At 51.7% G+C, this 13702-nt stretch overlaps 1 protein-coding gene across 1 annotated transcript in view; it reads right to left on the bottom strand.

The window, feature by feature from the left end:
- LOC147663075 (small ribosomal subunit protein mS27-like) overlaps nt 1–12138 on the bottom strand; it is a 439048-nt gene extending 426910 nt beyond the window's left edge. Inside the window, exon 1 of the mRNA XM_086950700.1 lies at nt 11913–12138. Coding sequence (XP_086806826.1) covers nt 11913–12138 — 226 coding nt within the window. The remainder of the gene's footprint in view (nt 1–11912) is intronic.
- Between the last annotated feature and the right edge of the window lie 1564 nt (nt 12139–13702).

The following is a 13702-nucleotide window of genomic DNA, read 5'->3' as shown; positions in this document are numbered from 1 at the left end:
CGGAGTAGTCGCGCATGCGCAGAAGCGGGAAAAAGTGAAAGGCGCAAAGAGAGAAAGACGGAGCTGGCGACCGGAGCGCAAACTGTTAGACGCTCGGCGCCCTTAGCGAGTAACTTGCAGAAATAGAGATAATAAACGGAGTAAACCACCTACCTGTGTCAGAGCATCCTGTGGGGGGAACATACAACATTACAGTGGCGACGAGGCTGGGACCCGGACACCACCAGGTGCAGGGACGACGGCAAGGAAAGCAAAACTCCCCACAACCACGGCCACGAGCCAGGAGGGCACAGGATCTGCAAGGAAAAGCAAGGGCGTGGCAGCAGCGCAGCAGCACGACCAGGAGCTAAACACCAACAGCATTAGCCAGGTCAGTGTGAACCAGGACACCGGGAGCCCCCAGGCAGCAACCTGGCAACCAAGGGAGACACCCCTAAGTCAGAAGAAGGGGGGAGAACAGTGCAGACAGCGCACACTACGAGGGATAATACCCCAGGTAGCCCAAGGGGTCACGGGGACACGGCAGGGAGCGCAGGAGCGTCCGGTGAACCCACCCAAAGGGCCCAGGAGGGAGTACCCAGAGGAGAAGCCAGAATGGCGAATCAGGCATCAGCCCTAATGGCACCGGTCCCATTCCTAACCAGGCCAGGGGAACCCCAACTTAAATGGGAAGACTGGAAAGAATATTTCCTCAATTACATTGAAGCCCTGGAGGATGAGAGCGAAGGGGAATACAAGCCGGAAAGAAAAAAGAGGCTGTTGCTCCACAACTTAGGCCCAGAAGGGGTCAGGGTGTTTAAGAATCTGGTGCCCAAAGAGAGGGGTGCAGACGAGACGGACGTCTTTGTGAACGCACTGGACGATCTGGACAGTCATTACCGCCCAGCAGTTTGTGTCTCAATAGACCGCTATAACTTCCAACAGAGAAAACAGGAGGCAGGAGAGTCCATTGATGACTATGTGGCAGCACTCCGCCGGCTAGCAATCACGTGTAGGTACGGGAACCTGCAGGATGAATACATCAAGGACCAAATAGTGATGCACACCACCAGTAGAGCAGTCCAAGACAAGCTGTGGGCGATGAATGAAACAACCCTGAAAGAAGTGGTAGCAATGGTCAAGAAGGCAGAAATGTCGAAGAGGGGCGCAGACGCGGCGAAAAGAGAAAGCGGGCCGAGACCGATGATCAACAAAATCGACGAGGCGCCACAATCCAGCAAGCCCTAAAGCACCTACGGAGACCCGAAGAGGGACACAAGAGGGCCGGGGAAGCAGTTGCCTCGCCCCAGCCAGGGAACAAAATTTGCGTGCTACCGATGCGGCAGTGCAGCGCACGCGGCCCAGGATAGGCGTTGTCCCGCGTTTCGCGCCAGGTGCTCATTTTGCGGGTTGAACGGTCACTTTGAAAAGGTCTGCCGAAAGAAAGGGACGAAGTCCACAGTCAAGTGCATCGAAGCGGCCGCAGCCAACGTGAGTGAAGAAGAGGACCAGGAAGAAGACGATCTGGTACTATGCATAGAGGATCAAGTGCTGGACGTATCCGGGAAGAGAAGGGATAAGCCACGCACCGATATGCGCATTGGGGGCGTCAAGGTATATGTGGCCGTGGACTCTGGATCCCCCTGGACCATAGTGCAAAGATCGATATGGGAAGAGGATTTCGCGCCGGTATTAGGACCCGATCTGGAGCCGCCGGACATCAGACCCATCTCGTATACCGAGAATTCCATTCCATTGGTAGGATGCAAAGACCTGGAGTTCGAATTCAGAGGAAGATCGGCCACGTGCACCCTGTATGTAGCGGAAAAGGGCCCATCCGTCCTAGGATGGAGAGACGCAGGTGCCCTTGGCATAATACTCAATCCGGGAGGGAAAGAACAGATCTTGCTCACAGATGAATGGCCCCTCTCGCGGGAGGAAGACTGGAAAGCAGCATACCCCAAAGTGTTTGAAGGCACGGTTGGCAAACTGGACAAATTTGTGCACAAAATAGTTCTTAAGGAAGGAGCAGTGCCGGTAGTGCATAAGGTCCGGAACATACCGATATCCACAAGTGAGGCAGTGCGCCAGGAACTACGGAAGTTGGAAGAACTGGATATCATCGAGCCAGTGGACAGTGCAGAATGGCTATCGCCCTTGGTGGTGGTAAAAAAGCCCAATGGCAAGGTCCGGCTCTGTGTGGACCTGAGGGAGCTTAACAAAAACCTCATAGTGGAGAGGTTCCCGCTCCCCAGAATAGAGGAGATGCTAGCAAAGACAAAAGGTATTAACCATTTTTCCACCATAGACCTCACATCTGCATACTACCAGATAGAACTCCACCCGTCGAGCAGGAAGTACACAGCGTTCATAACGCCCTTCGGATGCTACCAATTCAGGAGAATGCCCTTCGGCCTGGCGTCTGCTGCGGCCGTTTTCCAGAAGCTGATGCATAAATTGTTTAAGGACATCGCGGGAGTGCAATACTTCCAAGACGACATCCTAGTGATGGGCTCCAACAAGGGAGATCACGACAGAAAACTACACCAAGTGCTGGGAGTGCTGCAAGGCAAAGGAATGACGGCAGAATGGAGCAAGTGCAGGATTGGGTCTCGCTCAGTGACCTACCTTGGGCACGAGATAGGAACACACGGTATCTCGCCGAAGGAGCAAAACGTGAGGGCAATCAAGGACGCCAGAGCCCCAACTACCAAAGAGGAAGTGCGGTCATTCCTGGGAATGGCCGAGTATTACAGCAAGTTTGTTAGACATTTTGCCACAAGAACGCACAGGATGAGACAACTGACCAGGCACAATACAAAATTCGAATGGGATAAGGAGGCCCAGGCAGAATTTGAGTCCATTAAAGACTGCATCAGCCATGCAATTCCACTGCAGGGGTATGTCCCCACGGGCAAGACTATGGTAACGACAGACGCAAGCGACAAGGGCTTGGGGGCTGTCTTAGCGCAGGAAAGGGACGACGGAACAAAAGAAACCATCAGTTTCGCATCCCGGGCGCTGTCCCCGACGGAGCAGAGGTACAGCGTGATTGAAAAGGAGATGCTGGCGGTCACGTGGGCGTTGAGCAAATTTCGCCAGTTCATATGGGGCACGAGATTCAGACTCCAGACGGATCACAAGCCTCTCATCAAAGTATTGACGTCATCTGGTCACGACACAGCCACCCCGAGAATAGCAAAAATGACCCTGAAGCTGCTTGATTATACGTACGACGTGGAATACCTTCCAGGTACGCAGAATAGGGTGGCTGATTATCTCAGCCGGGCATCGGCCATGGAGGAAGCGCCGGGAGAGAGTCCGGACACAGAGGAGATGGTCGCTAGCATGGAGGATCATGAGTCATCCATCAGTGCGCAGGAATGGCAGGCGGCTTATGGGCTCGATGAGGAGAAGATGGACGTAAAGAGACATCTCACCGAAGGGTGGCCGGACAAGAAGAAGCTATCGGAGGGCGTCCGACGGTTCTATGAGATGAGAGAAGAATTGTCCCTGAGTGACTCGGGGATATTCTTGTACAGAGGAGAAAGAGTGGTGCCACCAGTGACGCTGATACCCCGACTGCTGAAAGTGCTCCACGAGGGGCATCTGGGCATAGTGAAAACCAAGGCATTGGTCAAACAGATGTATTGGTGGCCAGGAATGGATGCCCACATCGAGAGACAAGTGCGGGAGTGCGGACAGTGCCAAGGAGCGGACAAGGTACTCCGCCCTCTCAGACCCGCTCTGGGGAAGTTCGACACCCCGCATGGCCCTTGGGAGGATGTGGCAATAGATATCCTGGGGCCCGTCCTGGACAGTAGAGGAGTAAACAAGTACATCTGTGTATTAATAGACAAATACTCCAAGTGGCCAGAGGTGGACATACAGGATGCGATGGACACAGACACGATCCTGAAGTTCCTGACTGGGGTGTTCCTCAGAGAAGGAATTCCCAAAACAATCCTCAGCGACAATGGCCCGCAATTTGTATCGGACAAGTGGGGAAGATACATGAAAAGGAATGGGATCGAGGTGAGACACACGGCCGTGTACCATCCGGCCTGCAACGGCCAAGTCGAAAGGTTCAATAGAGTGCTCAAGGGCTCCATCCAGGCAGCCATATCGCAAGGAAAGGACTGGGAGATGGAGATGATGAACATGATTTGGGCCTACCGGATAACGCCCTCTGTAGTGGGGTACAGTCCGTTCCAAGTGTTGAGAGGACGGCACCCCTTCACCCGAGACAACGTGGTATGGAGGGAGAAGACCATCACCAGCAAGTGGTCCCCAGCCGTGGTGCAGCACAATCTGGAGAAGGCCCAGAAGATTTACGCAGCACACTACAACAAGAGACGCAGCGTGAAGGAAACGGCGCTGGAGGAAGGGGAGTGGGTTAGGATCAAACTCCCCACCCTACAGAGGAAGGGCGAAAGCAAAGTCAGGCAGCCGCTACAAGTCAAGGAGGTGCGCGGCAGGGCGGCTCTCCTCAGTGACAGCAAGGTCTGGTCGCAAGACCGCATGGCCAGGGTCAACAAAATACTGGTCTGGCCCAAGGCCGAGGAAGTCGAGAGATGCTTGGATCACCAGGAGGGTAGACCTCTTCCTGAGTTCGACTCGGACAACCAAAGGGAAGATGCAGGTGAGGACAATGAAGAGGCCCTGAGAGCCAGGCCGAATGACGGAGGAGGAATACAAGCTACGGCGGAGCAGGGAACAGATGTGAGAGAAGCTGGGGTGTCCCATGGAGAGACGGAGGCGAGAGAGAACATGCCGGTAAGACACACCCGCAGCGGAAGGGCAGTTGTGGTGCCCTCTCGTTATAATGACTTTGTGATGGACGGACACTAGCTTGGTGCCAACCCCCGGTGCCCCACATAGACTATGTTCACAGTTGGAGGACACTGGGTTGGGGGGAAATGTTTTATGTGATGTTTGGTAAAGGGGGGAGATATGTGGTGTGCGCTCTAGTCTACCGGCGTACACGTGATGACGCGTGACGCCGTAGACTAGAGCGGAGTAGTCGCGCATGCGCAGAAGCGGGAAAAAGTGAAAGGCGCAAAGAGAGAAAGACGGAGCTGGCGACCGGAGCGCAAACTGTTAGACGCTCGGCGCCCTTAGCGAGTAACTTGCAGAAATAGAGATAATAAACGGAGTAAACCACCTACCTGTGTCAGAGCATCCTGTGGGGGGAACATACAACATTACATAACCATTCACTAGGTTCCAGAACAGGTACACAGAACCTACATGTTGCATGAAAGTCCAAGCCTTGGCATACAAAATCAGCATTTATGCCACTGAGGGGTGAGTGAACTGCTGCAAATGTAATGCAAATGGACTGCCGAAGAAGATGGGAGTTAACATACGGGGGACGGTTCTCTTAGAAAACCCCTGCATGCAACTCCCTAAGAAAGGCACGCATCACAGTTACTTTCAGCAGTGACAAAAAAATCTCTGTATTGTTAGTGGTGTATAGTTCCCCCCTCGGTGACTATATGGAGACCATGCTTGCCACTCACCCTGGTGCTTTGCAGCGCCTTTTAAAATCAGTGAAACGTCCATCAAGTACATCACTTTGTAGATCATTCGATGTGCCTTTTATGTCCACTAAAAGGCAAGCCTTTCAATAGGATCATGCTCAGAATGTGCAATTAAAAAAAGGCCTGTTTCATTCGTACCATCTAATCAAATTAATCGTATTGATGGGAAGGTCAATTGGAAAATTTTTTTTGATTTTATGTGTACCAAAAAAATTCGTTTTCATGTTTTATGAAGAGGTATCTAAAACATAACAATGTTTTTTTCACATAATATAAGGATACAAAAGTTTCTTAAAAGATACGTGTGTACAATGCTAGTGAGTGGATCAGCACATTTAGCAAAACACTGAACAGCATGGCTCACTTTGTACTAGTGTTTGGCTACGGGGCACATACTGCCACTCGCTGTATGATGCAATGTCTTTCTGTCAGATCAGCTCAAAGCAAACCACGGTGTATGGAGAGAATACCTTTATACTGGTCTATGTATGGTGTATGCCAACAAGTAAAGGCTAAGCACGCTCACTGCACACAGGTGGAAGCTGACAAGTGTGAAATTTGTTTCCTTGGCATGTCACACGGTGTGGTGATTAACAAACAAAATGGTTCTGTTGGGTAGTTAAAACAATTCCTTTGGAGGAAGCTGAGAACAGCTCCTAGATATACAACAAGCAAAACACTCTCTGATATGTAAAGTTTTTATATGTATTAAAAACATGAAAAAAGAGACAATATACTGGAATTACTTCATTCCACTACATTACTAGTAAACACTTTAAATTCGTGAATGGTGACAGTAGTGATTAAAGTGACAAGTGCAATGTATATAGTGACACTTATATACACAACAATTATTTACAATAAAACCACACAGGGAGGGGACCGGGGGTAGGAAGAGAACGAGGTATTTTCTGTCGTTTATGAGGCCAGTCTTTTTAGGTTAGTATTCCAAGGAAAACCAAATGGTTAATGTCCAGGTTCCTGGAGTTTAGCTTGGCCAAGGTAAGAGCGTCGACGTTTCGACCCTAGTTGCGCCCTAATTGGTGGTCGCGGCGGGTCTTTATAAAGACAAAGGGGAAGGGAAACGGTCAAATGATGGGTTATTCCAGAGGGTCGCCCGTTGGTCAACCCTCGAAGTGGTATCAAACGCGGTCTTAATCCGCGGTGTGGTTCAGCGTTCTGCACACGAGCGTCAAACAAACTGTCCGTGAGTGATACTCGAACTAATGGGTTCAGGCTGGAAACGCTAACTATGTTCGTAACCAGGCAACCCAAATCGGGATTGAGGCTGGAGATGTTGCGGCCAATCAGAGAAGAGGCGCCTCTTCTCTGATTGGCCTCAACATCTCCAGCCTCAATCCCGATTTGGGTTGCCTGGTTACGAACATAGTTAGCGTTTCCAGCCTGAACTCATTAGTTCGAGTATCACTCACGGACAGTTTGTTTGGCGCTCGTGTGCAGAACGCTGAACCACACCGCGGATTAAGACCGCGTTTGATACCACTTCGAGGGTTGACCAACGGGCGACCCTCTGGAATAACCCATCATTTGACCGTTTCCCTTCCCCTTTGTCTTGATAAAGACCCGCCGCGACCACCAATTAGGGCGCAACTAGGGTCAAAACGTTGACGCTCTTACCTTGGCCAAGCTAAACTCCAGGAACCTGGACATTAACCATTTGGTTTTTCTTGGAATACTAACCTAAAAAGACTGGCCTCATAAACGACAGAAAATACCTCATTCTCTTCCTTCCCCCGGTCCCCTCCCTGTGTGGTTTTATTGTAAATAATTGTTGTGTATATAAGTGTCACTATATACATTGCACTTGTCACTTTAATCACTACTGTCACCATTCACGAATTTAAAGTGTTTACTAGTAATGTAGTGGAATGAAGTAATTCCAGTATATTGTCTCTTTTTTCATGTTTTTAATACATATAAAAACTTTACATATCAGAGAGTGTTTTGCTTGTTGTAGATCTAGGAGCTGTTCTCAGCTTCCTCCAAAGGAATTGTTTTCACTACCCAACAGAACCATTTTGTTTGTTAATCACATATACCCAGGTTCTGAGGGACACAGGGTCACCCCTTTTTGCTAAATCACACGGTGTGGTGATGGCAACTGTCCTGACAACAATAAACACAATTTATAAACTTGAATCCACCACCAGGCAATCATCTGCAGAGTAATTTGTCCCGGTCGGAGCCTCGCAGCAGCTCATTACAATAAACTCTGCATGGAGCACTTTTGCTTCCCGTGCTCTTAATGTTTGCTTGTGCACATTTTCCCCTTTCCTGCACGGCAACAGGCCGCATAGCACTGGGTCGACGTTACCCGGCCACCACTTCTAGGCTTTGTAAGAGGCTTATTATCACTTCACATTCTTTCGACCTGAGTTGCTGCCATAGAGTACTAAAAACACTTTTTATTTCTGGCCTCCTTATGCCTTCTAACAACTATTAGAGGCACAGCACGTAAACTGCATAAACCTCTTGTGAATTCAAAGGATGTTAATATTACATTTTGAGCGCAATCAGATTTGTATTTGCTTTGAAACTTTAAAACAATAAATATTAATTCACAATGCCTTCGTTTCAATACGTTTGTCAAAAATATCACTACAAAAACTATCAAACTGTCATGGCAAGACCTACTGGCTTTATCAATGTTAGCTTCACTTCGCATTTAGCCCATGCTTTACCATGAGCTCTTCCCCAGTTGTTTGTGTGACCTCTGCATGCTCTATTTATACTGCCCCCCCCCACTCCTCACAAAGTTTATTTAAATGTATTTATTTATATATTTTTTACAAAGGCATGGCAGGCAGCAAAGTGCTGCAAGGCCACAATCTGTCTTTACTAGAACTGCTTTTTTTGTGCTTTGCCAGTCTTGTGTGCTCTATTTTTACCCCCATACAAACCTAAGGTTTATTTCCTATTTTTTTGTTGCCCACGCACTCCGTTTTTCTCCCCTTCCGGTTCCTCAGATGATCCCCAACACCCTCCCCGTCACTCTTTAATTTTTTATTTTATTTTCAATTATTTTTTAGTATTAAATCTTTTTTATTGAGCAACAAACAGGAGGAGCATTGCACCTCATACAGCCATCAGCGCCAGCCCGTGTACAAGGCGGTCACAGACAGTGCCAGTGTGTGTTCATGACCATCGGGAGTATCGACCGCTACAGTTAACACAGCAAGCCGGCTACAACCCAATCGGGCCGGGCCCGTTATAAGGAGTGCTACGGAGGTGCAAGCGGAGCCGATATTGAAGCGAGAATGAATAAAAAGGACAAAAAAAGGCAAAACAACCCCTGCATTCCCACCCTCCGGTCACAGACAGTGCCAGTGTGTGTTCATGACCATCGGGAGTATCGACCGCTACAGTTAACACAGCAAGCCGCCTACAACCCAATCGGGCCGGGCGCGTTATAAGGAGTGCTACGGAGGTGCAAGCGGAGCCGATATTGAAGCGAGAATGAACAAAAAGGACAAAAAAGGCAAAACAACCCCTGCATTCCCACCCTCCGGTCACAGACAGTGCCAGTGTGTGTTCATGACCATCGGGAGTATCGACCGCTACAGTTAACACAGCAAGCCGCCTACAACCCAATCGGGCCGGGCGCGTTATAAGGAGTGCTACGGAGGTGCAAGCGGAGCCGATATTGAAGCGAGAATGAACAAAAAGGACAAAAAAGGCAAAACAACCCCTGCATTCCCACCCTCCTCCCAAAACCACCCCTCTCCTTGTCCATTAAGCGAGAATAGAAACTATAGTCTATCACTTTCTTACTGTGGGCCAACCGGTATAGTGCCTGCTGGGGCTTTGCGTTTGCGTGGCTGCGTTCTAGGCTCCGGGAGTGGGGTGTCTGCAAGACGCAGCAGTCGCAAGTAGCGGGGACAGCTTAACTCCCGGAATTCTCCGGTCAGCAGGGTCAGAAAAGGTCGCCAGACTGCTGCAAAGTCTGCCCCCATCCCTGCCTTGGCCAATGACAACTTTTCCATTCCTAGGATCGCCCAAAGCCGATGCAGCCAGCCCAACTGTTGTGGGGGTTGGACGGCCCTCCAGTGAGCCACAATATTCTGAACTGCTGCCCCCAGCGCTAGCGCAATAAGTTTCCCTCTCCAGGATTTCAAGGGGTACATCAGGGCGTTAGGAAGACCTAACAGAGTATAAGATGGAAATCTAGGCAGCTGCGTGTCTAGATGAGAATCTATCAGATCAAGGATTGGGGTCCAATAGGGCTGGAGTCTGTCGCAGCTCCAGAGCAGGTGCTCCAGTGTTCCGAGTTCCCCACATCCCCTCCAGCAGCGGTCGCTAACTCTGGGGTCCCATCGATGTAGCCTTTCGGGTGTATGGTACCAATAGGTGGCAACTTTGGTCATTGTTTCGGTAAGACCTGTGTGGTGTGCTGAGTGCCTAGCTCTATAATACACTCCCTCCCATTCCTTCCTTGTGAGTTGACGCCCCAGGTCTTGCTCCCATCTGGCCCTCCCTGCGTTATAGGTGTGTATGTTGGTGAGGAGTAAGTGCTGGTAGAGGTCTGAGATTAGTTTTTTGTCAGAGGTGCGGGTTAGCAGCCACTTCTCGTATGGGGTGAGGTGTCGCTGTGCCCCGGGTTGGATCGAAGGGTGCAGAACCCAATGGCGGATCTGCAGGTAAGGCAGGCGGTCCGTCTCAGAAATACCGTAATTCTCTTTCACCTTGTGGAAAGGGAGGATGCCCTTGAGGTCGAACATGTGTCCCACGTCCCTGCAGGAAGTCGCCCTCCAAGATGCATGGGCCTTAGAGTCTAGTGCCGGTGTGAAGTCCGGATTGTCGAAGATTGGAGTCATCGGTGAGGGGAAAGAGGTGAGCCCTTGGGCTACGGCCACCCTGTCCCACACCCCGAGGACCGTGCTAGTGACCATTGAGGCGTACAGGTTGGGGGGTCTATGACCACGCGGCAGGAACGGGACGCCTTGTAGTGGGCGACCTGCCACAGCCTGATCTTGAAAGAGCCAGTGTTTGCCTGATTCTAGTTGGTGCCACTCCACTAATGTGCGCAGTTGTGTCGCCTGGAAGTATAGTGTGAGATCTGGCAAGCCTACTCCCCCGTGTTCAGGCGGTAGCGTGGCAATAGTATGTTTAAACCGTGGGCGTCGGCCGTTCCAGACAAAGCGTGTTAGTTCCGACTGTGTCTTCTGAAGCCCCCCTGCTGGCGGACGCAAGGGGAGGGTCTGGAATATATAAAGAATCTGGGGCAGCAGGGTCATCTTTGCGGCCGCGATTCGGCCTAGCCAGGACAGATTGAGGTGTTTCCATCTCCTGAGATGGTCTCGGAGTTTCATGCTGAGGCTAGAGTAGTTGGCCTCTGTGGTAGCCTGCACCGTTGGCGCCAAAAGGACACCCAGGTAGGGGATGGTGGACTCAGTCCATTGCACGTCGAACTCTGCCTTGGCATCCTCCAGGACCTCCGGTGGCAGCGATATATTCAGGGCCTCTGACTTAGCTACGTTGATCTTGAAACCCGACGCCAGCGCGAAGGTGTGGAGCTCTACAAATAGAGCCCGTAGGGACTGCATCGGGTTGGTTAGCGATAATAAGATATCGTCAGCATAGAGACTGATCTTATGTGTGTCTCCGCTAAAGGGGATGCCAGAAATGAGGTCGTGTTGTCTCACTCGCTGTGCCAGTGGCTCCATATAGAGCGCGAACAGGAGGGGAGAAAGTGGGCACCCCTGCCTGGTCCCCCTGCCAATTTCAAACCGCTGGGAGGTGTGACCATTGACCCATACTGCTGCATTAGGTTGGCGATAACAATTAAATATGCGATTGCGGAGGACCTCTCCCACTCCGAAGTGTTGTAGCACCCGGTCGAGGTAGGGCCAATGCACCCTATCGAATGCCTTCTCCGCATCGATGGTGAGGAGCATACAGCCCGGTCTCGTGCGCGACCCGCCTCGATGAGATGAAGATCTCGCCTGGTATTGTCGCTAGTCTGTCTTTGTGGGATGAAGCCCGCTTGATCAGGCTCCTCCAGTTGCTGCATGTACGGTGCTAGACGACTTGCTAGGATGCCAGTGTAGAGCTTCAGGTCGATGTTCAACAAGGAGATTGGCCGATATGAGCTGCAGCTAGCTGGGTCTCGCCCGGGTTTGGGGATTACTGAGATGGCCGCTTCTAGAAGGTCGGGGGGAATGGTGCCGGGCTGGTCAAATGTGTTGAAAAGGTCACGCAGCAGAGGGGCCACTTGCGGGCAGAAGGTCTTATAAAAGGCCACTGTATAGCCATCCGGGCCTGGGGATTTCCCCAATTTAAGGCGGGAGATCGCAGAAATGACCTCCTCAAGGCCAATGGGGCGATCGAGAAACGCCGCCTGCGCCTCGTTTAGGGATGGGAGTGCCGCGCCTTGCAGGTAGTCCAGGCTGGCCTGCGGGTCTAGGTGGTCAGCATCGTAGAGGGCAGCGTAATAATCGCCGAAGGTCGCAGCGATGGCTGCATCCTCAGTGATAAGGGCGCCTTGGGTAGACCGGAGGGATCGTATATGTTGTCTCTGGCGTTGTTCTCGTAATCTGCTCACCAGTTGCTTCCCGCAACGATCTCCTCCGGTGTAGTACGCATGTTTGAGGCACATGGCGGCGTATTCCGCCAAGTCTTGGTCCAGGACTGCCAGCATTTTCCTTTCAGTGCAGAGTTGGCGCCACGCCCGTGTCGCCCCGGTGCGTTGGTGCATCTGCTCCTGTTCCGCCACGCGTTGAGTGAGTTCGGCCCTCTTCTGCGCCCGTTCCTTATTATTAGCTGTAGCTATCAAGATGAATTCACCGCGGAGGACCGCTTTGAGGGCTGCCCATTGCGTGGCTTTAGATGTGTCCTCGTTGGCATTATGCGTCAAAAACTGAGCGATCGCCGTTTTGAGCCGTTCCTGCGTGGCCGAACCTCTGGCCAGAGCGGTCTGCTGTGTTGTGAAACACTAAGTTGAGGTCACCTCGGAGCAGGAGGTGTGGGTGTGTCGTGGCTGTGGATGCTTCTAAGGCTGTGTGCAAGAATTTCTCCTGACCCTCATTAGGAGCGTATACAGTGCCTACCAACAACGTTTGGCCCGCTACCTGGAAGCGATGGACAAGCAGCCTCCCCCTAGCCTCAGCCTCCTTCTGCAGGACTCTCCCCCCAAAGGATTTGGCCACTAGAATCGCTACCCCCGCTACTTTTTTATGGGCAGACGAGAAGAACTGCCAGGGGAAGGATCGAGACTTTAGTCTATGGTGATCCTTAGGTACTAAACGAATTTCCTGTAAGAGGCAGATGTCCGCCTTCGAGTGTTCCAGAAAGGATAGCACCGCTTTGCGCTTGACCGGGTTGTTAAGGCCCCTCACGTTAAACGTGAGTACTGTCAAGGGATGTGTCATCGCGAGTGGGTTGTAGGGTTAGCTAAGCGCAGCATCTGACCTGCAAATGTCCGTGGCAGGGTCTTCCCCTGTCTGACGTGGACCAGCCCATCAAAACCGGATGGCGGAGTCAAAATCCCCTGGACAAGGATAGCCCTCCCCCCCTTCCCACACCCCCAACACCCCTGATACCCGAACTCCCACATCACCCTCCCGTGCTCCCCCTCCCGTACCCCTACCCCAACTGTGGAAGAGTCATTAGCGAACATTGTCCCAGGTCCAGTCAACAGTCCAGCTGGTCCTGTGGTAAGGTGTATCGATGATGGGTAGGCAATGGCAATCACAACCTGTCGGCTCCCTGCCCCTGCCCCCTCGCCGCGCGGCGGCCATGCTCGTCAAGGTCTCGACCACTATCGCTCATGGTGCGCTGGCAGTGTCTTTTGACACCTCTTGGATAGCGGCTGCGTGTTCCAGGGCCACGGTTTCGGGGTCAGGCTTATTAATCTTCTTCTTGGGGCGCTTGTGCCTCACTTTCTGCCAGCCCCCTCTGTCGCCTGATAGGAGCGTCGCCTGTGATGGGGGCGCACCTGAGTCGTCTCCCGAAACTTCCTCCTCGTGCAGGATGCCCAGTAGGTCACATGTGTCGTTTAGTGATCTGAGTTGCAGCAGGGACCCGTTCCATTTAAAAATGATGCGGAATGGGTGTCCCCAGGAGTATGGGATCCCCTTCTCTCGCAGAAAGGCCGTAACTGTTCTGAAGGCCCTCCGCTTTTGAAGAGTGATTGCGGACAGGTCCTGGAAGAGTTCCACCGC

This window comes from Lissotriton vulgaris, unplaced genomic scaffold (assembly GCF_964263255.1).
Source record: "Lissotriton vulgaris unplaced genomic scaffold, aLisVul1.2 SCAFFOLD_2005, whole genome shotgun sequence".
Taxonomy (NCBI): Eukaryota; Metazoa; Chordata; class Amphibia; order Caudata; family Salamandridae; genus Lissotriton; species Lissotriton vulgaris.
Note: the sequence above shows the minus strand (reverse complement) of the source record. Positions and strands in the feature narration are given on the sequence as shown.